General features: G+C 41.7%; 1 protein-coding gene across 5 annotated transcripts in view; it reads left to right on the top strand.

The window, feature by feature from the left end:
* The window catches only part of SLC35F3 (solute carrier family 35 member F3), a 457,576-nt gene that overhangs the window by 354,958 nt on the left and 80,127 nt on the right, over positions 1-22,491 (top strand). For all 5 annotated transcript variants that reach the window (XM_072823037.1, XM_072823035.1, XM_072823036.1 and 2 more), the window contains one exon: positions 17,393-17,612. In XM_072823037.1, the coding sequence (XP_072679138.1) occupies positions 17,393-17,612 (220 nt within the window). The remainder of the gene's footprint in view (positions 1-17,392; positions 17,613-22,491) is intronic.

Raw genomic sequence — 22,491 nt, 5'->3', positions numbered from 1 at the left:
TCAGCAATACACACACACACACACACACACGCACGCACGCACGCACTCACGTACACACCCTTTTATAGTCACTGAGCTTGAAATGGCAAGGGAATCATTGTAAAAGGCTCTGCGTTGTTTTCTCGTTCTGTCTTGGCCAGCAGGGTGGGTCAAGAGCTACTCATTCCATGATAAAGATTGTCTACTTTACCTGGCACATCGGCCACCACTAAGGTTTCACTAAAATAAATGCAGAGAATGAGGAAGTGAATCAGAATCCCTTGGTTCTAGGCAGAACCAAGTGAATCAGAATCCAAGTGAATCAGAATCCCTCGGTTCTAGCTGTACTAATCAGCTCCCCAGCCCTGGACAAAACCCATCACTACCTGAGCTTGCCTGCATCTAAAATAAGGAAGCTGAGTCTCTTATGTCCCTGCCAGAACTGATAGTCTACAGTTCTACAATAGTCACTTGCTAAACCTTCTAGTAGTATAAATGTACTGGCATTGGCAAAATATGCCTAAATACGAAGAGCTAAGTGATGTGATTTATTCACCAATATCTGTTGAGTACACTTTTGAGTCAGGCGCTGTCCTATGTCCTGGTGGCTGCAAAGGTGGACTAAGATACACGCTCCTTCTTCCAGGTAGAAACCAATGGTCTATTGGAAGAGACACTGATCCAAGAAGTATTATAAAAGACTGTGGAGATGTGAGGGAGTGGGGCCTACAGGGTTAGGGGCACAGATTTTCAGGGTACCTCTGGGGAGCTAGAGGTAGAAGAGGAAGCCCTGGAGGAAGAGAAACCTGGGACCTCCATGAAGGGGACAGCAATAGAGGGTTGACTCTGAACTTCTGAAGCCCATGGAGTGTAGCCCTAAGTAGAATTGAGTCCAGCCCAGAGAAATGCCTTGATTCCTAACAAGGTGCAGCCCCCTCTCAGTGCTTTGCTCTCCAAGCTGGGCTCAGCAACAGGAGCTCTGCCTTCCTGTAGCCAGCTTTAGCAAATAAATTATAGGTCAAAATATTGCACATACTTCTCTGGGAAAGTCCAAGGACAGCAGATAACATGCATGATAAAGGGACAAAAGTCAGGCTAAAGGCCTTTTGGAATCCCCATAGTGTAACTTAGCTATCCCATTATACTATTCTTGAATATCTGTGGAGTGGATATACGAGACAGCTATATAAAATATCTCCTGGTACACTGCATTATTCCCCTGCATAGCTTGGGCTCTGAAGATTGCCATTCTGGCCACTGACCTTTGCCAAAATGCCATTGCCTTTCACAATGACATATGTAGAGAGCACTCTGGTTATTGATCCAGGCCTCAGTCTCAAGCCTGGGACTTTCCACTGCCATGATGGGAGACACCTGAAACAGAGAGTGAGGGCTGCTCACCAAATTGATCACATTTTTGGAATTTCTGCCAGTCATCTTTCTACACCGACAAAATCCCAGATACCTAAAAGGTGGTATGGGAGAACAAAAGCAGGTGCAATGTTGTAGTGCCTAGTTCTTCTCTTGTCAAACTATTACTAGAATCTTCTTCCTTGTCATGAGCTAAGTAGGCTTCTTTCTACCACTCCTAAGACCAAAGCAAATAACCACCCACTGGGAAGAAAGTAAGGCCGGCCAGCAGGTGAATGCAGGCCTCTGCTATGGCTGTGGGAGTCAATTCTAGGACTCTGATGGCACCAACAGATTCCATATCAGCCCACGAGCACAAAGTCTGAGCTCCAACTTCTTTTAGAAAGCCAAGAAAAGGTCTGCCAGATATGCCATGCCTTCTCCTCTCTGATAAAAATGCTGTTGGGTCTTGTGTTATAAAAAGTATTCCTGGTTCAGCTTCTGACACTTAGAAAAACTCAAAACATGTCATGCTGCAGTAGAAGTAGCAAAAAAAAAAAAAAAAAAAGGTTAAAACCCAGCAGCCATTATTTTCCAGGACCTGTTGAACCAGTGCTTGGTGCTGTGTCCCTCTGCTTCTCAGGGGGACGTGCTTCATTAAAGCAGGTTGACTTTTTCCTCAGCCACTGGTTCCATTTCAGCACTAGTGACTGTCATAAGAGCCCATCTCCAGTCTATTGATCTCCTACCTGCACAGGAGAGAAATTCCATCTTGCCACAAAAGGTCCTATATGTTGTTCTGCTACAGAAAACCTTGTCCAATCTCCTGCGTTTAGTGGGCTATCACAAACCAAAGTTCTCAGAGGAGCTTTATTCCATGCAGCAGATATTTGAATGAACTCCCTCCAGCAGGCAGAAATAGTTTCTGATACTGAGAGCTTTCTTCAGATCGGAAGGAAATGCACAGAAATTCTGAGAGCTTGTCTTTCTTAAGTGGCCAAGCTGCTTCCATTGGCACTTTAGTCACTGCACGCAAATGGAAGCTGTGGGTCGTCCTGTCTCTGATGTTTTGATCTTCACCTTTGGCATGGAATGCAGAATTTCTTCATTCTAACTAGCAAGTTAGCCAGGAGCCATAGGGCAAGATGATGTTTACTCTCTGCACCTCTCAGATACTTCTGCTGTTCGATTGTGCGTGCAAAATACCCAGCTAAGCCCCAAACAAAGAACAGACTCCTGTGGAGGAAGCTGTGAAATTCCAAGTTAGTGGGACATGTATGCAATCTGTGATTTTTGAATATTCCCTAAGATGTGCTTAAAGCTACACCATTCCTAGAAGGAAATCCGAAGACCAAAATTCTTTGTATGCTGTTAAGGCCCTCTATTTATCTTGGATCCCTTTCCCAAAAGGACATTGTCACTAGCATCATGGAAGACTGACTTTTTCTGCCTCTATGTGTCTCAGGCATGTGTTTTTAGAACTGACCAATAATAAGATAAATAGATTAAACAGATGATAGATGGATGATACATAGAAAGATAGATGGATAGATAACTATATAGACGCATGATACAAACTTCTGGACTCACTGGTAGCAAAACTGCTAGTTGCTTAGAAAACCTACATGTAATGTAAGAAATCAAGCTTAATAAAATGATTCAGTATTTTGTTTCTAGTTGTGCTGTAAACATTAATCTTTTTGATTGTTTAGGCAAGTCCTTACAACTTGATTCTAATATACAAGGATACTTTGGCAGAAGCCCAGATCTGCTACCGAAGGGAAGATATGTAACACTGAAACATGCTCATGTAGAATGCAAACACAATTTCACTTACTTATGAATAGTAGTGGCTTACATCGGAAGATGATTCTACTCAAAATTCCCCAAAAGATATCTTAACATTTTCAAAATAAACAAAAGCCTGATTCACAACTTTGGTAATTGGTCTCTGCTGCTTCTGTTACCTTAAAGCTCTAAATAAATGCAGGGAAAAAAGAGGAAATAAACATTTACCCAGCAGTTCACTACTTATAGCTGCAAGCCACTCTAAGTTTTGTCTATTAGGTTTTATTTTCTAATCTCAGAATCTCAAGGTTGAAAAGCATTCAATTTCACAGAGTCCAACTTTCTCGCTAATGCTGGAATAAATATCTTTTTTAAAAGATTTGGTTTATTTATTCATGAGAGACACAGAGAGAAAGAGGCAGAGACACAGGCAGAGGGAGAAGCAGGCTCCATGCAGGGAGCCCGATGTGGGACTCGATCCTAGGAGCTCGGGATCACGACCTGAGCCAAAGGCAGATGCTCAACCAAAGCCACCCAGGTGCCCCCTGGAATAGATATCTTTTATGACTACCTTACAATCTGCTTCTTGATACTGGATGAAGATATCAAGTGCCCCCGGTTATATTAATGTGCTCTGCTGCTAGGCCATTCTGCCGTCTATTTCCAATAAAATCCTGCAGTAGATGCTGAAGTCTGGGGAACTACCTCTTAAATAAAAAGTGATCATCCAAGCACACTAATGGGGTCTGGAACCTCATTCCATGGCATGCATGTATTTTCTTTATAATACAGATGTGCCTTAATCATGTGAGGTGGTTGGGAACTTTATAAACACTTGAGTCATCTATAACTCCCCCTAATACTCTATTATGAATACAATTATTCTTCAGGAAAAATTCTAAAATTTGTAGAAAACTAGAAGCATGAAGATATTTTTCACCTTTTTTATTATAATAAAAAAATTGGGAGTAACATAGTATCTAACTGTAGAGTGAGACAATCACACTATATTCACCAGCCCGAATTCTTTGAAGAATATCACCAGAATATCTATGCAGGTATCAATCAGAAGGTCACCAATCCTAGTTCTACACAAAAACAAATCCAGTAAGTAGAAAACCATGTGAGCCCAAGGGAACATTCTTAGGAGGAGCTGTCAGTTAAGAAGCAAGACACGGCCTTGCCTGTGCATAATGTTCACATGTGGGGGAAAGACCTGAAGGAAATATGTCAAAATCACAACTGAGTTGAAATGATTTCATCATGAGTAACATTTCTTTTCTCCTTTCATATTTTTCTTTTATATTGTTTTTTGTTTTAAAAACTTGCTTTAAGAAAGCAAACAAAATGTTCCACAAAGTTAGTATTTTTAAAAGCGCATTGTAGAGAAGAGGAATCCAGCTGGATCATTTCTTGAAATTAAAGTGCAGCCTCCTGTTGGCCCTGAACTTGGATCTTCTTTTATTTAAATATTTGCTTTTATTTCTCCTTCCTCTTCACCAGATAGAGCAGGGACACCCATAGGCACAGCCTGTCCCCCAATGCCTCTATCCATTCATCCTGATTCTTTAAAGGTAAAGGAATTATTTTACATCTTTAATCACACTATGTGTAAGTTTATTATTTTACTGTATAATTGAATTATATATAAATATCTGTGTGGTAAAACAAAAGTATTCACTTATGTTTGACTCTGAATAGGCTCTTCTCAGAAGGCAAAAACCTGTCATGGTGGTGACTCTGAGCAGATCTGGACATTGAGGGCTAGGAGCAGGAGATAGTTAATTTTCGGTTAATTTCGGTTAACTTGTAATCCAAGTTGTTGTTTTTCTTTTCTTTTCTTTTCTTTTTTTTTTAGCATATAGAAGAAGTTTAAGGATGGTAACTAAGGCAAAGCAATCATTACAATCAGACCCTAGATCTAATTTAGCTCTGACCACAACCCATGACCAGGTCGCAAGTTGGCTTTTCCAATCCCTGGGATGACGTCAGTGTTGGAATGCAGTTTTCCTGTTCTGTGATTGTATCCTCTCACCTCTTCTGGCTTTTGTATGAGGTTCCAGCCTCTGTCTATAAATGTCTCCATGAGAGACTCTTCTGTTTGAGGGCCTGGCTTGCTGCAAACCTAATTAGCTCTTTTTTTCTTCTTCAGTAATGAAGTTTTTTCCCCTCACAGACCTCATTTTGGCTAAAAGAAGTAACTTCCAGGCAAAAAGTCCTACCTTAGAGAAACAAAATACATCTTTGATTTAAGGCACTCCTAACCTCCCTCAACAGTCCTCTACTCCCACAAAACGGCAGCACACCCAAGCTCTGGAAGATGGGCAGAGCTTCCTCCTGGCTTCACCCTTGTTGCTTTCCTGTCTCCTGAGTGAAGCTTGCGAGCTATGGCTGACATCACCTTTAAATGCATTCATAGTGCAGATGCTTCAGCACCTGTTTTGGATTAATCTTTTTGTTAAAAGTGAATGCTGGTAATGGACTAGAAAGTGAGATCCTGTCCATGCTTTCCTAGGGATGCACTGATCTGCTGGTTTGCACTTTGAATGAATGACCATGGCTTAGCTCAAGGACTGTACCTAGAGTACTTGTAGGGTGAAGTGCTTTTTGGAATTCCAGACGAAATAAAATTTTTTTATTTTCTAAAATCTTGATCAATCTGATATGTAAATAGGCTACAGTCAGCATATTGCCTTTCAGACCAGTCACAAAGTGAGTAGGTGTCAAATTTCTTAGTTCTTATAAGCCTGCCCCACCTACTTGGCTTCTTCTGGGATGCCTCTGTTCACATATGAATCACGTAGGTAGTCTTTTGTTCATCTGCTAAAGGCAGGCTATGCCGCAGGTCCTCTTCCAGTGTAACAGGAAAGCTAGCTTCTGTCCACAGGGGTATGTGTCCATCTCATCCACCACATGCCTAGGGATTACGGCATTTCCCAAAGCTCCTTGAGAGGCTATGGTAGAAAGGCAGTTCTGTTCCAAGAGACTAGTTTCCTTGCCCTTTGGTTTCCAAACACCATCTCAGCTCATTGCTGAATAATACTTTGGGAATTTATCCTGCATCTCTACATCCCCGTCTACCCCCTGCCTATCCTAACTACTGCTCTATTGATTTACTATTTTTTATTTTTCAGAATCTATTTTCATTTCTTCCTTATCACAGTTTTCTAGATTTTTATTCCTTGTTTAGCTGCTTGCTTTTAATTCTGCCATTTCTTTATTCTTTTTAATGTGCCAGAGCCCACACAGTGAACTGCCTTTTGCATATCAAATATATTGAAATGACATTTTATCTCAACTGACCATATTCCTTAAGGCCTTGCAAAGGAAGTAGAAAAAAGGTATAACTGGAATAATCGTTCCAATTTTGCTGTGTTATTTCCAAACGTTATTTTCGGTAAATATAGCTTATATTTGTGACCCAAGGGAAGCCCAAATTAGTAATTTAGTTTAATTTTTTTATTTTGTACATTATTCCATCAGTCTCTTTTTCTATCTTTTTATGTAAATCTATATATTTTCGATCTCCTACTATGTATGTGTGTGTCCCTGGAATTGGATAATATATTGTATCACCACCAATATATACTAACATTAATGCAAGTTTATTTCAGTACAAGCCAGGAACAGAGATGATGGGGGTCAAAAACTTGGGCTAATGGAATTATTATTCTCAATGAGCTTGACAGAAAGAACCTAGTACAGAGATTTGAGCCATAGGTACAAAGGCAGGCCAGAGTTGCTCAATACAGAGAGATCCAGAAGACAATCAGTAGTTTTCCTATCCAATGCTCGACTGCATTTGTTTCCTAAAGATTTAAGCTATGTCCTTAGCTTCCTGCCCTGGCACTGAATCACATCTTCCTGGTACCATGCTGTGTTCAGTGGATATCTGCCTGGTTTCAGCAGGCCTGTCCTGCATGTCCTCCCAGGCATTTTAAATTGCCATGGTTTTAACAGTGGGCCCTTTAGAAACTAGCATTAACTTGTTTCTGATCCAGAGGTCCTTACAAAATGTATGAGTCTGCATGCCTCAGGGACTTTCCACATCTCCCAGAGCCATCTTCTTGAGTTGTACCTGCCTCTGCTGACATGAGTTTGTACCAAACTTCTTGGGTTGCTCCTGCCTCTGCTGACATAAAAGTAGCCCAAGTGTTTGCCTCACATTTTTTTTCTTGTTATTTTTCTAGAATGTGAGATCATGGTCATGTTGTCTTTCAGCAAGTACTATCCTAATGGTTTGTATTTGGAGATAGTTTTTGCATGTGAACAAAGTTAAGAGTCTGATTTCTCACCTCAGCATCGAGTTGCCTGGAGTGCCTTAGCATCTGCAGTAGTGATGTTCCCTCTTTCTTAACCCCGCCCCACCTACTTTCTTTAGAGACTGCATTTGGAAAATATATATTTCCATTTCCACTTTCATAAATGGTAGTAGAATCCTCTACTTCAGAAATCCTCTACTTTAGAAATCAGTCATTCTAGATTTTTTCTTCTTAACATAACATGAAAATAAAACACCAAATCGCACAATATCTTTAAGTAGATCAAATAATCAAGTCCTGAAAGTGACAAGATATTAAATAACCTGGGCTCCAATTTAAAGAGCCACATGAGTGGCTCAGTCAGTTAAGCGTCTGACTCTTGATTTTGGCTCAGATCATCTTGTTTTTGGCTCAGGTCATGATCTCAGGGTCATGAGATGGGAGCATCCATCTGGGTGTGAAGCCTGCTCAGGATTCTCTCAAATGAAAGAAGGAAGGAAGGAAGGAAGGAAGGAAGGAAGGAAGGAAGGAAGGAAAGAAAGAAAGAAAGAAAGAAAGAAAGAAAGAAAGAAAGAAAGAAAGAAAGGAGAAAGAAAGAAAGAAAGAAAGAAGAAAGAAAGAAAGAAAGAAAGAAAGAAAGAAAGAAAGAAGAAAGAAAGAAAGAGAAGGTTCTATCTTTGATAATCTATAGTCACCTGGCTTGAAGATGGCATTAGCTATGTCATATTTAAGCCATAGCTGTTTCTATAAAGATTTCCTTCAAGAAATTGTCTTTTCTTCCCCTGCTTTCATTTTAAATATTTTAATACAATGAGCAAGACAAAGACCCATACATCAAGAAAGTAACACATGCATAAATATACATCACAGAATTTGGAACCCCTTTTACATTTCTTTATATTAATTCTCTGAGAATACCACTGTTCCTGGCAAAGCCAGGAATAGGATGACACTTGAAACTAAAGATGGAGGTATCAATAGGTTTGATTGGCTTACATTTGAAAATTTTTTACCTTTTAAAACTAATTTTTTAGATATGAATTACATTGGAGAATTTGGAGTACATACATTTGAGATGGCTGGTAAAAGTGCATATTTCTGGCCTTATGCCCTCAAATTCTAATTCAGCCATCAAGTGTGGAAACAGGAACTCACTTTGTTCACAAGCAATTTATAGAATATTTATGATGCATGGGCATTGTTCTAGGCTCTGGGGATTCAGCAGTAAGTAAAACAAAGTTTCTGCCTTCATGGTACTCATATTTTGCTAGAAAAATAAAAACGGTAAAAAATATGACCATATAATATGTCACAGAATGTGAGTTCAAGTGATGAAGAAATGAGGGGTGGTAGAGGTAGTGATGTCACTATTTTATGGAACAGTCTAGGGAGGCCTCTCCCCCAACTCATGTTCTTTCTCTCTCTCTGTCTCAAATAAATAACAAAATTTTTTAAAAAAGAAAAAAAGGGGGTGGAAAATACAAAAGAAGTGTAAGATAGATACAGGGAATAGTAGAAAGGTCTGGTATGTGTATAATTGGAAGCCCAGGAACAGAGGGGAATACTGACCAAGAATTTTCCAAAACTGATGAAATACATCAAGCCACAGATTTAAAGTTTATAAATCCCAAACCAATAATAATAATAATAATAATAATAATAATAATAATAATAATAAAATACAAGAAACTACACCTATGAACATCGTGGCAAGTCTGTTGAAAACTAAGGTACATATAAAATCTTCAAAGAAACTAGGAAAACTGAGACATTATTATCAAAAGAGCAAAAGACTTGACAAATTAACAATTGATTTCTTAACAGAAAAACTGAAAGCCAAAAGACAATGGAATTATTTCTTCAAAGGCAAGAATGAACATAAATGCCCATCTCAAGTTCTAAATCCAGCAAAAATAGCCTTTAAAAAGTGAAGGCAAAATAGATATTTTCCTACAGACCAGTAGGAGAAGAAACACTTAAAGGGACTCTTCAGGCAAAAGGAATCATATCAGATGGAAGTACAATTCAGAAAAGAATGATAAACTTTAGGAAGAGCAAGTATGTGGTAAAATATAAATGGATAATGACTATATAAATTCATAATCAAAACTATTCAATACTTATCAACTTAAAAATAGGTAAATTATGGTAAATTCATAGAGTTAGACACTATAAAGCAAGTGAATTGCTGCTACCTACAGCTAAAATGTCTCAGACATCATATTGAGTAAAAGAAATAAGACATAAAAAAGTAAATAATGTGTGGTTCTATCTTCATAAAAGAAAAGTAAACTATTGAAACATAACTCTCCATAATTACTCTATATTTAGAAGGGCAGGTAATGACTAAGAGAGGGCACAGGGGAAATTTATGGAGTGCTGGCATATTCTATATCTTGGTAGAGATGGTGTTACATGTATAATTTCTCTTTATAAGAATTAATCAGACTGCATACGTTAAACCTTGTGAACTTAAAGAAATATATTTCATATTTCAATTTTTAAATTTATTTCTAAAAGTGAAAGACAAGAAAACAATTACATTTGTAATATTATCAAAAAGGATAAAATACTTAAAAGCAAACTTAACCAAGGAAGTGAAAGATGTGTATTTGAAAACCACACAGATGTTCCTGAGAGAAATTAAGAAGAGCCAAAACAAATGGAAAGACATTTAGTAGTCATTGATTGGAAAACTTAATATTGATAAGATAGCAGTACCTAAAATGATCTACAGATTTAACACAATCTCTATCAAAAATCCAGGAGCATTTTTTTCAAAATAGAATAATCCATCCTAAAATTCATATAGAATGTCAAGGAATTCCAAATAGCCAAAATAAAGATTGAAATAATGATGAAATATAATGATGATTCAATAATGATGAAAAATAAAAGCAAAATTAGAGGTTTCACATTTCTTGATTTCAAAACCTATTGTAAAGCTATGGTAATCAAAACTGACATGAAGTATGATACTGGCATAAAGACAGTTTTATAAATCAATGGAATAGAATAGAGAACCCAGAAATAAACGGACATATATGGTCAAACAATTTTTGGCAAGGATGCTAAGATTATTCAATGGGGAAAAAAACTGTCTTTTCAACAAATAGTGCTAGGAAATTTTATGTTATGTAGATTTTACTACAATTTAAAAAAAATTTTAAAGAAAGAAAACAGAGAGACATAGGCAGCATGATTTTTTGAGTCCAAACTTAGGTGTACATGAGAATCATTTGGAAGTTTTAAAAAATACAGTGCAGTCACATTTTAATGCAAATTCACAACTACAAAATATAAGGATGACTCATGTTTCATTTATGCAAAAAATTCAAATAATGTGGCTCCCTCAAGATTTTAAAAGTTAAACAAGAATCACAATATCAACTCTGGGAGCCCAAGGGAACTAGAAATGCCAGGTGGCGATGTTAACATTAGCTGGCAAACAGAAAGGCAGTATACTATGGGAAAACTAATCAAGATTTCTAAATTGTGATTTAGAAATGGAATGTTGTCAAGAATGTACCCCTTCTATAAACTGCACCATTGTCTATAGGATTCTAGGCCCCTTACTAGACAATTTGATCAAGTGTACCTAGGGTTGAATCCAAGCAATCTATATTTTTAAAGATCCTTGGGAAAAAAAATAAAATAAAAGATCCTTGGAATTTCTAAGACTAATGGTCTATGCATCATTGTTTGAACACCACTGGTCTTCCATAAAGGAATAAGCACATTCATTCTGTTAAAAAAAATTATTGACATACATTACGTCTTAGGCTATGAAGACATAAGGTGAAGCAAAAGTATAATGATCACATGGTGGTTATGCCTTAGAGAAGAAGTCAGATGATTAAATAACCAGTTATAGTAAAGTGCAGTTATAATAGAGGGTCATGTATGTATGATAAGGATTACCGGGTATGTGGGGAGTACGTATCGGGGGCACTTCACTGAAGAGGGCATATGGACTGGGACCCAATGGATGGAAGGACACCAACCAAAGAAAGAGGGGAAAAGTAAGAATGTTTCAGGAAAAGGAAACAGAGAACCCATTGAGACCTGGTGCAGAGGGAGAAAGAGCACTAAATTCACAGAACTAAAATGAGTTCAAGCTGAGGGAAATTCAGAGCAAGGATGGAGAAGTGGTGATACATAAATCTAAGGGTAAAGCTAGATCAGAGAGGACCTGGCACACCTTGTGGAGAGCTTGTCCATTATTCTAAGGGAAAGTAAGTGGAGAGGAGGATCTCTATGGCTAAAACATGGAGAATGTGATGGATTGGATTGAAGAAGAGACAGCAGTGGAGAGAAAAACTCAATTAGGTTTTAGCAGCAGTGGTCCAAGTGAGAGGAGAAGAGGTATGGGCCAGCATAATGGCCATAGGAATGAGATACTTAAGAGAAATAATCTATATGCCTTAGTGATTGAATTAGATGTGAAAAGGGAAAAGAAGTTAAGAATGATTCCCGAGAATGCAGCCTGAGCAGAAATATGAATCATGAGTACCATGTTGCAATTGAAGGTGGAGGGGGAAGATATTGCATCCATTTGGGAAGGCCAAATTTGAGTTGTCTGGGATGTCCAGGATGCAGGATGGTATCCAACAGAAGAGATGTCTTAACTAGAGAATCATCAGTTGAGCTTTGAAACCAGAATAGTAGATGAGGTTGCTCAGTGACTGCTTGCAGAATAAAGAGAGGAAGAAGTAGAAGAGAAATCTAGGAAAACACTAAAGAAGTCTTTTGAAGGAAGCCTTGTAAGTGTGTAGAGGGGTTGGAGGACACCAAGAGGGGTATGTTGAGTTAGAAGCCAAGAAGGATGGATATTTGAGGAGGAATAGCCTATTGGATTTAGCAGTGCAGAGCTTGTTAGTAATCTGTCTAAGGGTTTGGGTGAGAGGCCCGAGTGACACGGGGTTAGTAAGCAGAGGAATGAGAGGCAGTCATGGCAGACGTGAGTGTAGACAACCATTCTGAGAAAGCTTGGCTCTGAAAGATGGGATGAGGGAAGACGGGGCTGACAAGATGCTTTCACTTTGGGGTGTATTTTAAGGTTGGTGAGGCTTACACCTATCTAAATGGTGATAGAAAGGATTCAAAAGAGAGGGAGGATCATTGAGGGTTCATTGGGGAGTGAACACAGGCTACAGGTCTGGTTCCACCACTGTCTGAACTTGAGAGCATCATTTGTTCTGTCTGGACTTGCAGGGCTCTGCATCTTTATCTGTAACTTGCAGGGCTCTAAATCTTTGGTTTTTCAAACTGCACTGCTCAGAACTGTCTCAGGGCACTCAGCTTCAGCCACAGCAACTTGATCTCTCTCTTGTGTTTTTAAATAATTTTTTATTTCTAGCAATTTAATAGATGTAAATACTTTGGAAATGCAAAATAGCAGTAAAAGAATCTTAAGAAAAACAGCAACCCCTGTTCACACCTGCTCACTCTCAGCCACTCCCAGTTCTTGTGATATTTATGCCAATTTACGTAAATTAAAGTCTCATCTCCGTGTTTCTTAAGTGTAGGCATCTATTGATTTCTGTCCCATCCTATGCTCACTTGCCCTGACTCTGTTTCTTCCGATGTAATGCTACCCCAATGTTTGGTTAACAGTGTTTTCACTATTATCATCATGCAAATATTGCTCACCAGCTCTGTCTCCCTTTGTAAGCAACCTGTCATTTCTCCTGCCAGTAACATTTGCCTCTTTTGTCTTGTTTGCCCTGATTTCCATTAATGATTGCTATTTTTTCCTGAATGTTCTTCCATCTCAAAAACCTATCAATATACTCCACATGCTGGTGTAATCACAAGACTTCCTTGGAGGCTCCACTCCCAGACACATGCGTGGTCTACCATGGAGCCTCTCCCTGGCACTAGCTTTGACTCTTGGCTGTGTTGAAGCCGTGCCCTCTGCTGCCATACCTTCCTCTTTCTTGGTTTATGCCCTTATTCTGGTGCAGCCTGTCCTCTAGTGGCATAGGAGTCAGTGTTTTCGAGTTCTGCATAACTGAAAATCTTTATTCTCCATCCCATTTGATTGATAGTTGGCTGGTTGTAGAATTCTGGCTTGCAAAAAAAAAATCCATTGAAAAATGGTAAGGTCATTATTGTTTCATTTCTGTTTTCATTGTTGAGATGTCAGATGCTACACAATTTCCTACCCCTTGAACCTATTGGGTTTAAAGCTCTTGGGAGCTTTTTATTTTTGTTTTTATCCCTTCGTGTCACAGGGATGTGCCTTGTTTTGGTTCTTTCTTCATTCATTTGTCTTGATACCTGGTAGGTCCTTTTGTTACAAAGACTCATATCCTACATTTCTAAAGAACTCTCTCAATTTACATCTTATAATTTTCTCCATTTCACTTTCCCCATTTTCTCTTTCTAGAGCTTCTTTTAGTTTAATATTGGACCTTCTGGCTTGGCCTTCTAATTTTATTCTCTCTCTCTGTCTCTCTCTCTCTCATGGAAGATTATCTTGGCTTTATATTCCAACTCTTCTACTTAATTCCTTTTACTTATCCATCCTTTATTTAATTTCTAAGATTATTTCCTTTTTTATAACCATTCATTCTTGTTTCATTGGTACATTTCTTCTCTTCTTTCTCCAAGGACATTCTCTCCCCCCCAGTCCTAACTATAAATCCTACCTATGCTTGAAGGTTCAGCTCAAAATCCATATCTTGTATGAGGCCTTCTCCAGTCAGTTCAAATCTCTCCACTAAACATGAATTCTATAGCTTTATTACATTCTACACCATTGAATGAATATATGATTATATTTAAACTTACACTGCTTTCTGTTGAGGAAATCAGTTGTATCTCCTCAATCACATTATAATCTCAAGAGCAGGGAATGTTTACTTGTTATTTTTTTAATATTTTATTTATTTATTCATGAGAGACACAGAGAAAGAGAGAAAGAGAGAAACAGAGACACAGACAGAGGGAGAAGCAGGCTCCATGCAGGGAGCCTGGTGTGGGACTCGATCCCAGGACTCCAGGGTCATGCCCTGGGCTGAAGGCAGACGTTAAGCCACTGAGCCACCCAGGGATCCCCTGTTCACTTGTTCTGTATCAGCCATAGTACCTTGTCTAGAATTGTGGATATAACAAGTGATAAACAAGTGCTTACTGATTTGAAAAAAAATGATTGGCCATCTAAATCCACCAAACCAGGCTATCCTAGTGAGTGTTCTTTAAAAAAATATATATATATTTTATTTATTCATAAGAGACACACACAGAGAGGCAGAGACATAGGCAGAAGGAGAAGCAGGCTCCCTGCAGGGAGCCTGATATGGGACTCGATTTCAGGACCCCAGGATCACAACCTGAGCCAAAGGCAGACATTTAAGCACTGAACCACCCAAGTGTCCCTAGTCAGGGTTCTTTAAAGAGTACCAAGAGCATAGGTATTTGTCAAATAATATGTGTAGAACTTACAGATTTTTATAATTTTTCCAGTCTTTCACAGGGTTTCATTCATATCTAATTCAAGGGCAATATTTTAGTGACTTACTTTTATTGACTCTTCCCTGAAATGCTCAGCTCAGATTTCATAGGAAAAACACAACTTTCTTTTCTCACTCATATTTCATTAGTCTAGGAAATATTTAATAAATTATGCAATTGAAATAACCAAGAACAATTGGCACAAGCAAGATTGGAAACAAACAACATCTAAAACTTGGCCAAACACATGACTAAGTTGGTAGGAATCAAAGGACTTGGGCATGCTGAAGAGTAACCTACCAGCCTTGGGCACTTAGCTGCCGAGGAAGGAAGGGCATTCAACTGTCGTGTCATTTAAATGGAAATCAGTCAAGAGAGTATCTATTATATTCTATTCTCTGTATAAGAAGAAGAAGTATCTGGAAGAAATGAATTTGTGCTCATCATCTATCTTGGGTCCCCTTGCAATCAAGGGTATATGTGGGGAACCCAGCTGACACAGATTAGTGTACAGTCTTTGGTCTGAAAGCAATGCTAGGCTTACTGGCTCGGGGGCCAATCATCTTTGTCTCCTTAGAACCAAGATCTGCCCACTTGAGCTGTACTCCTCTGTCATGAGCCTACAAAGGGCCAACAGAGCTCTGCTGGGCCCAGAAATCTTACCATTTCCATCTCCAGGATGGATCTCTCTTCCCCACCACTTCTACAACCATCACACATTGGAAGAATCACACGTAGATTCTCAGAGAGGACATAAGGTTGCCCAATTGACTTTGGATGGCCCCTGCCACAGTATGAATCACTTCTTTTTAATATTCTGGGGAACTTGGAAATCCTATATGCATTGTGGTCCCTTAAGAAGGGTAACCTCTAAGTAGAGTAAAAATAGGTTGATATTAGGGGGCACCTGGACTAGGTGTCTGACTCTTGCTATCAGCTCAGTTCTCAATCTCAGGGTCCTGAGTTCAATCCCTGCATTGGGCTCTGTGCTGGGTATGGAGCCACTTTTTAAAAAACGTAAAATAGGTTGACATTAATGGCAGGAAAGATTTGTATTTCCTGTCGATCATGCTGAAAGGACTGGTACCACTTTATAGCTTCTAAAAATCACAAGTATGAAGGAAGCCATCCCTGGTCACTGTCTTTGAGGGAGAGAAGGCACCTGAGAGAACCCCCTATAAAATATTGTATTTAAATTGTGCAGCAAGAGAAATACCAGCCAATCAGATGAGAGTTTTGTCTACATATACATAAACTTAGTGATTCAAATGTTTTCTCTGGTGCTGGTTTAAAGCAACATAGGACTCTGAGTTCAGTGAAAGGTAATGAATTTCCTGTTTCTTCTGTGGCTATCCCACAGTCAGATAATGAACAAAGGTTGATTTCAGTTTGGACTGAAGATAAGAACAAATTAAATTACATTTTAAAAGTACTCCAAATGCCCTTCTACTCTTGTTTTTAATTTTTCTCCTTTCCTGCTGCATTTTAATCTTAAGTGGCAGAGGCCACATCTGTTCTCCCAGACTGGGGTATTTGGCTTATTCTAGTTTTATCTTTTCTTTCACTGACTCCCATAGTCGCTCACTGGTGCATCAGCTGCACTGGGCCCTGTTGTGAGTCTATTGGCAGCCATAGGACCCGCACTCCTTGCCCATCTATCTTCTAGTCTGGCTGTCAGGACAGCAGAACAATGACCTTGGCTCCCCAGAAGTGCAGGTAACTGTCTATAGACCAAACTTTTCTCAGGAGTCTCTCCACTCTAAATACCCCCTGGTCTCTTCTGCTACCTTCTTCTGTGGGTAGAAGGGTGGCTTTGTTTTTCTGAAATGGTTTTTCGTACACTGGTGGTCCTTTCCCCTGGAGTCCAGAATGGCATCGAAAACATTCCTTCTCTACCTGTTTCCTCTCTGTTCAGATGCTGAACTCTTGGATATGTGCTAAGTTTCTCAGGTGGCATGGAGACCTGAACTTCCCTGTGGTGGAAAAACAGATTCTAAAAACAGCCTCATGGAGAAAATGAACAGAGCATTAACACTAGTTGTATCACAACCAAAACGTATTAGATGCACCCAAGAATTGACTGCCCCTGCCTGATCACAAGACAATTCCAGCTGGAGACAAACTGTTTAAAAATATGTTTCAGTGAGTTCTCTTCAAGTATGCTCCCCCTCCCCGCCCCCGCCCAAAACAGAGGTCTAGTGACTTCCTTCTCTTACCAAAAAAGTGACAATTCCTGTCAGTCGCCATGGAACTGGGTCCTTTTCAGGTCAGACAATCCCAACACTACACTGCTTTCTGTCTAGAACCATTGGTTCCAAACATAGTACAAACAGAAGGAATAAATCTATGATGTCAGGTCACCGTGGGACATTTTCTTCAATGGACTAAAGGAATAGATCAAAGAGCTATTTAATAGATGTTCATAAAAAATAATTAAAAAATAAGAATAAACAACTCCCCCCTTCCTAATTCGCTTTAAAAATGGGTATAGGGAAAAAAAATGGTCTGTCTCAATCCAAGAATATAATAACACTGCCTCTCTTTCCTTGTTTTAGGGAATGCTGTCGATTTTTTGGAGACAATGGCTTGACTTTGAAGGTGTTTTTTACCAAGGCAGCACCCTTTGGTGTTCTTTGGACACTCACAAACTACCTGTACTTACATGCAATAAAGAAAGTGAACACTACGGATGTCTCCGTGTTGTTCTGCTGCAACAAAGCTTTTGTGTTCTTGCTCTCATGGATCGTTCTCAGGGACAGGTTCATGGGAGTGAGGGTAAGTTCCTTATTATCTGTCTTCCTCCCTCACTGGGTCATGTCAACCAAAACCTGCCCATTGGCTTGCTTAGCTCCATATCATAAGCATAAACTGCTGACCACTCTCCTTCTGATTTGCAGCAGAGAAGGAGCCCGGCTCTCGGTGTGCCTTGCAAACTTTCTTGCTTGCAAACCATACTCGACAAGCATTCATTAAAGCACCTTTCATTTCAAGCATTTCAACAAGCATTCCCTAAAGTGTGTGCCCGTCGGGGACCCAACCTGGGGATGGCAATGAACTCCCCTCTGTGCGTCCTCTCCCCGCTCTGTCACAGGCAGCAGCGCCCTGCAGCCCGGAGCTCTGTGCTAATCCTGTCACTCTTTGCTTAGGATGTATGTGAAAGCCTGGGGAATCCTTCTGCATCCACACGGACGCACCGTCTGGGACGTGCGTGAGCTCCGTCTGGACTGTGTGTGCAAAGCCAAAATGGGCCAGATACGCTTGTGCTAAATCCAGATGGTGGAGGGGCAGGTTCCTTTCCTTCACACCCCAGGCGAGGGGAGAGTGAGACTGTCCTCAAATGACCTCTTGTCGTCAGACTCAGCAAATCCCATTAAAATCTAGTCAAACTCCGCTAGTCAGATTTCCTAACAGTGGTGTGAAATAGGATTATGCGACATATACAGGGACTCACCCTGAATAAAAGGAACGAGGTGACAAGTTCATTTCAATAGAATCCTGGTGACTTCTGCTTGTCTCCCTCTGGTGGCCAGGAGCTGCTACTGCCCCATCACCCCCTCGCCACAAACAGGGACAAAAGAGGATTGGGCCCTGCAGCCAGTTCTCTCTGTAGTCAGGGGGGCATCCCTAACTGCTTCCTGCACTGTCAGGCCATGTGGGCCTGCGACGCAGCTGAGAGCCCTTTGGATGGGCGGTCCCATTCCAGAGAGCTGTGCTGGCACCTGGCAAGGGGCAGACTCCAGGCCCCCTCTTGGGTCCTCTGCTCATTGTCCTGCGAACAATGACATCACCCTGGTGGAGGATTCACACCCACCTAGTTACTCAAACAGCAGTGGGGACATGAGTCAACTGCTGAGGAGTATTTTTAGTTTGCAGTAGGGGGAAAATTTGTTTTGAGGCTTAGTGTTTAATTTTGGAATAAAAACTCACTCACTGTGCTAACCACCCAGAAAAGCTTCCGGCAAATAAATGATCTAATACATCTCCACAAGAAATGCAAGTAATCTTTCCAACAGCCTGCCTGCCTGGACTCTGGAGAGTCAGGAGTTCTGGTGCCCTTTGTGCTTTTATTTGGATGCAAAATGCCAAGGGAATTCATGAAACTTTCAGCAGGACTCTGATGTCCAAAACAAATTCCAGAGGAGACCCTCTTCATAGGGAAGAGAAGTTTCAAGGTGAATTCTGCCTCTAAGCAGGATTTTTTTTTTTTTTGAGGTTAAGAGGAAGGGTTGGAAAATACTTGAAGCCCTCCTAGATTCAGAGAACAAAATGACACACTCCGATCTTTTCTTTGTTGCTCTTCATGGATAAGAGGGTTTTCTCCTGATACCCACGAGCAGTGAGCCGGCCTAGTCATCCATTCCCCTTCCCTGAGGGCCTGAGAGTCAGATAGAAGATGAAGGAGCATCAATATTATGTTTGTGGGAAGAGATTGCACAGAGCACCTGTGTTTACTAAGACAATTACTCAAATCACAAAGGCTGTGGTTTCTGCGAAGCATCAACTGGTCCAGGTCCCACGGACTGACCAAGAAGCAGCAAACATATCTTCTCCTGCTGGAGAGATCCCGGCCAACTACGGCATCAGAGGCAGACTGTCCAAGGGAGCCCAGGTTGGCCGCTGCGTCACCCTTCCACTCTGTGCTTAGATGTGCTCTCCGGGTGTTCCCTGGCTCTCCAGACTAAGGCTTCCTGATGCAATAGGGAGGTGCTCTAGTTTAGAGTCTAGTGATGAGGGCTTGAGTCTTGAATCCACTCTTATAAGCTGTTGGGCCTTGAGCAAGTTACTTAATGTCTCTGAGCCTCTGTGACCTCATGTTAAAATAGGTTACTACTCATTTTGGAGAAGAGTTGTGAGAATAAAATAAAATGATGTATGCCTGGCACATAAAATTTGGTAGCTGTTCTTTCTCAGTGTTATTTTTCTTGTTCCTTCTCCCTTGGAGGGGCCTGTTGGATCAGCCCAGCTCTTTTGGTGAGAGTGTCTGAAGCTGGCAGATGTCTAAGGAGGCAGTTTTGTGTAGCAAAAGTAGCAGTAGAATGAGAACAAATAGAAGTCTGGGGGCATGAAGTATGGCCTCTACTAAAGCCGAAGCCCACCCAGCTGTTGTCAGCAGCTGGACAGAGAAAGGGTGGGCTGGTTGAGACCATCCCTCACCCACAACTCAGGGAAAACAGAAGATGGGAGCCTCTGTTTGCTGAGCAGCTGATCGTAATTGCCCACAGTAGTCAGGGCTTTCCAACCAGGAGGGACTGATGCAGGAGAAAGGTGGCACGCTGAGAGATTGTTCCCATGGGCCCTCGAACCACCCCTCACCCCCAGCACATTCCTGGGGAGCCTGTGCCTTTTCCAGGACCAGTTTCTTTTTTTTTTTTTTCAATTTTTATTTATTTATGATAGTCACAGAGAGAGAGAGAGGCAGAGACATAGGCCGAGGGAGAAGCAGGCTCCATGTACCGGGAGCCCAATGTGGGATTCGATCCCGGGTCTCCAGGATCGCGCCCTGGGCCAAAGGCAGGCGCCAAACCGCTGCGCCACCCAGGGATCCTGCCAGGACCAGTTTCTATCTCAGATTCTAGCCCGTGTTTTCAATAGTTACAGCACTCTCATTGTCTCACGAGGGGCCATCCCTGAACCGGAGCTCCAGGGTCTGATCCCCACCACCTTTGTGTTTGACCCCCACCTGAGATGGCACGGGGTGGGGCACAGAGCATGAGGGGAGCACTGGGCGGCTCATGGCTGGCCCCTTCCCATGCTGTGAAATCAGAAGGGTCAACCTGAAGATCCCCAGCAAACTCTAATAGTCTGAGTGGCTAAGAGCAGCCGGGAGCTGGGAGGGGAAGTGTCAGGGGAAGTATATTTAAAATTTGTCTTTTCCATTTCCCAGAATTGTCCTCAGATTGCACACATCCCCAGGGCAGCACCTGGGGCTTGGTTTGGTGGCGGACACGCAGCCCATCACAGTGAGCGGAGAGGGGAGCAGTGCTGTCTGAGAGGTGGTCACACTGTGCGGCGCCCACCTGTCTCTTCTTCCGTGACACCCAAGGGCTTCACCTCCTTCCCCTTAGCCTGACATGGGAGAGGGAGCAGTGTGGCCATGGGGGATGCAGGGCACATCACGGGGTTGCTGGGGCTCTGAGTCCAGAGCCCTGGGGTCCGGGCAGGCTCCGGTGGGTTCGCCATGCGAGGTGAGGCCACCACGCTGGCCTTGGTGTCTCCGGTGCCTACACTTCTTTCCCTGCAACAGAAGTAGACACAGCGGCTCTCACCCTTCTGGGTCCCAGGGCCACTGTGGCCCATCGGTCTGAAACCCCGAGTCCCTGCTTTGAGACAGGTCAATGAGATATGTAGAGGGGGTGGGGAAAGGTGGGAGAAGGGAGAGGCAGGGAGAAATTCAGTTGTTTACTTTTCTTAATTTCCTCCTCAAACTCAGCATTCTCCCCCAGGGACACCCTGATCTAGAAGATGGAGGGGCGTGTGAAACCAGGACGGGCAAGACTGGCCTTCCCGGAGGGGACGTGGTAGTGCAGGAAATAGGCAGCAAAACATTTCCGGGTGTAAACCAAGAAACCCCAATACATTATGATATAAATGTACAGTGTGCGTGTAGTTTTTAATGATAGCACTGGGATCTTGAAAGGAATGTCAGACTTGATGCCCCCCAAACCCATACAGCTCTGCTCTGCTGTCAGGGGCATTAAGGCTTAATGTCTCTAGCACTTTGGGTGAACCCCAGGCTCAGGGCTGCTGGTCCCTGGAGAATGGGTGCCCCACATGGAGCAGGGACTCCCAAGAGGAGAACTGGAGGTGTGAGCAGGACCACCACAGTCCCCTGGTGCCACCTGTCACAATGAACTCTGGGCGCCTGGGCTCCTCAAGGAGGACTGGACAGCTTTGCCTCTTAACCCCTCCAGCCCCCTGCGTCACAGCACAACCCCGGGCGGGGGCGGGCTGGGGGGAGCTTGTAGCCCTTTATTATTGAATCAGTAGAGAAGATAGAGGAAGAGGCTAGAGACCAGCCTTGTAAGTCCTGCGGGGAAAATAAACCCCTGGGTTCCTTCATTTTCTTGAAACTTCAGCCCCAACTTGAGTCCAAAGATTCAAGTTCCTGGAGAGGCACCAAATCATCTGAAATTCAGGTATATTCTTCCCTCCTTCTTTTTTCAATTTTTTCTCTCCATGTGGACCTCCTTTGACTAGCCAGGTTGACCCGTCTCAAGCAGCATCTTTGCATTATATGTGTCCTCAGAAGCCACCTCTTTCCCAACCTGCTTTGTCACTTGCCCCTTCCTTCTCCTGGAAGGAAGAAAAAAATGGTTATTGCCTTACTATCTCTGTTTCTTTCTCTTCACAAACAGTTGTACCTGGTACAGGTAGCATTTGAATATGAAACATAATCAGTGTGTGATCCAGAATGCGGCCTCTAACCAGTGAGTTATGAAACCAAAAAGAACAAGTAGACAGACCCCTGGCCTGGCACTCCTCTAGTAAATGACCATCACCTGCTCCCTCCAGAGCCTCTGTGTTGCATGGGCACATTTATCACTACATGAAAATATTGCACAAGGAATATACTAGAAGTATGTAACCCACTGTGTGAGACTCAACCACATGGCCTTTCATTAACCTGAAAATGTTATGGTTAAGCCACAAAGGA

Source organism: Canis lupus, chromosome 4 (genome assembly GCF_048164855.1).
Source record: "Canis lupus baileyi chromosome 4, mCanLup2.hap1, whole genome shotgun sequence".
Classification (NCBI taxonomy): Eukaryota; Metazoa; Chordata; class Mammalia; order Carnivora; family Canidae; genus Canis; species Canis lupus.
This window is presented reverse-complemented; position numbering and strand designations above follow the sequence as displayed.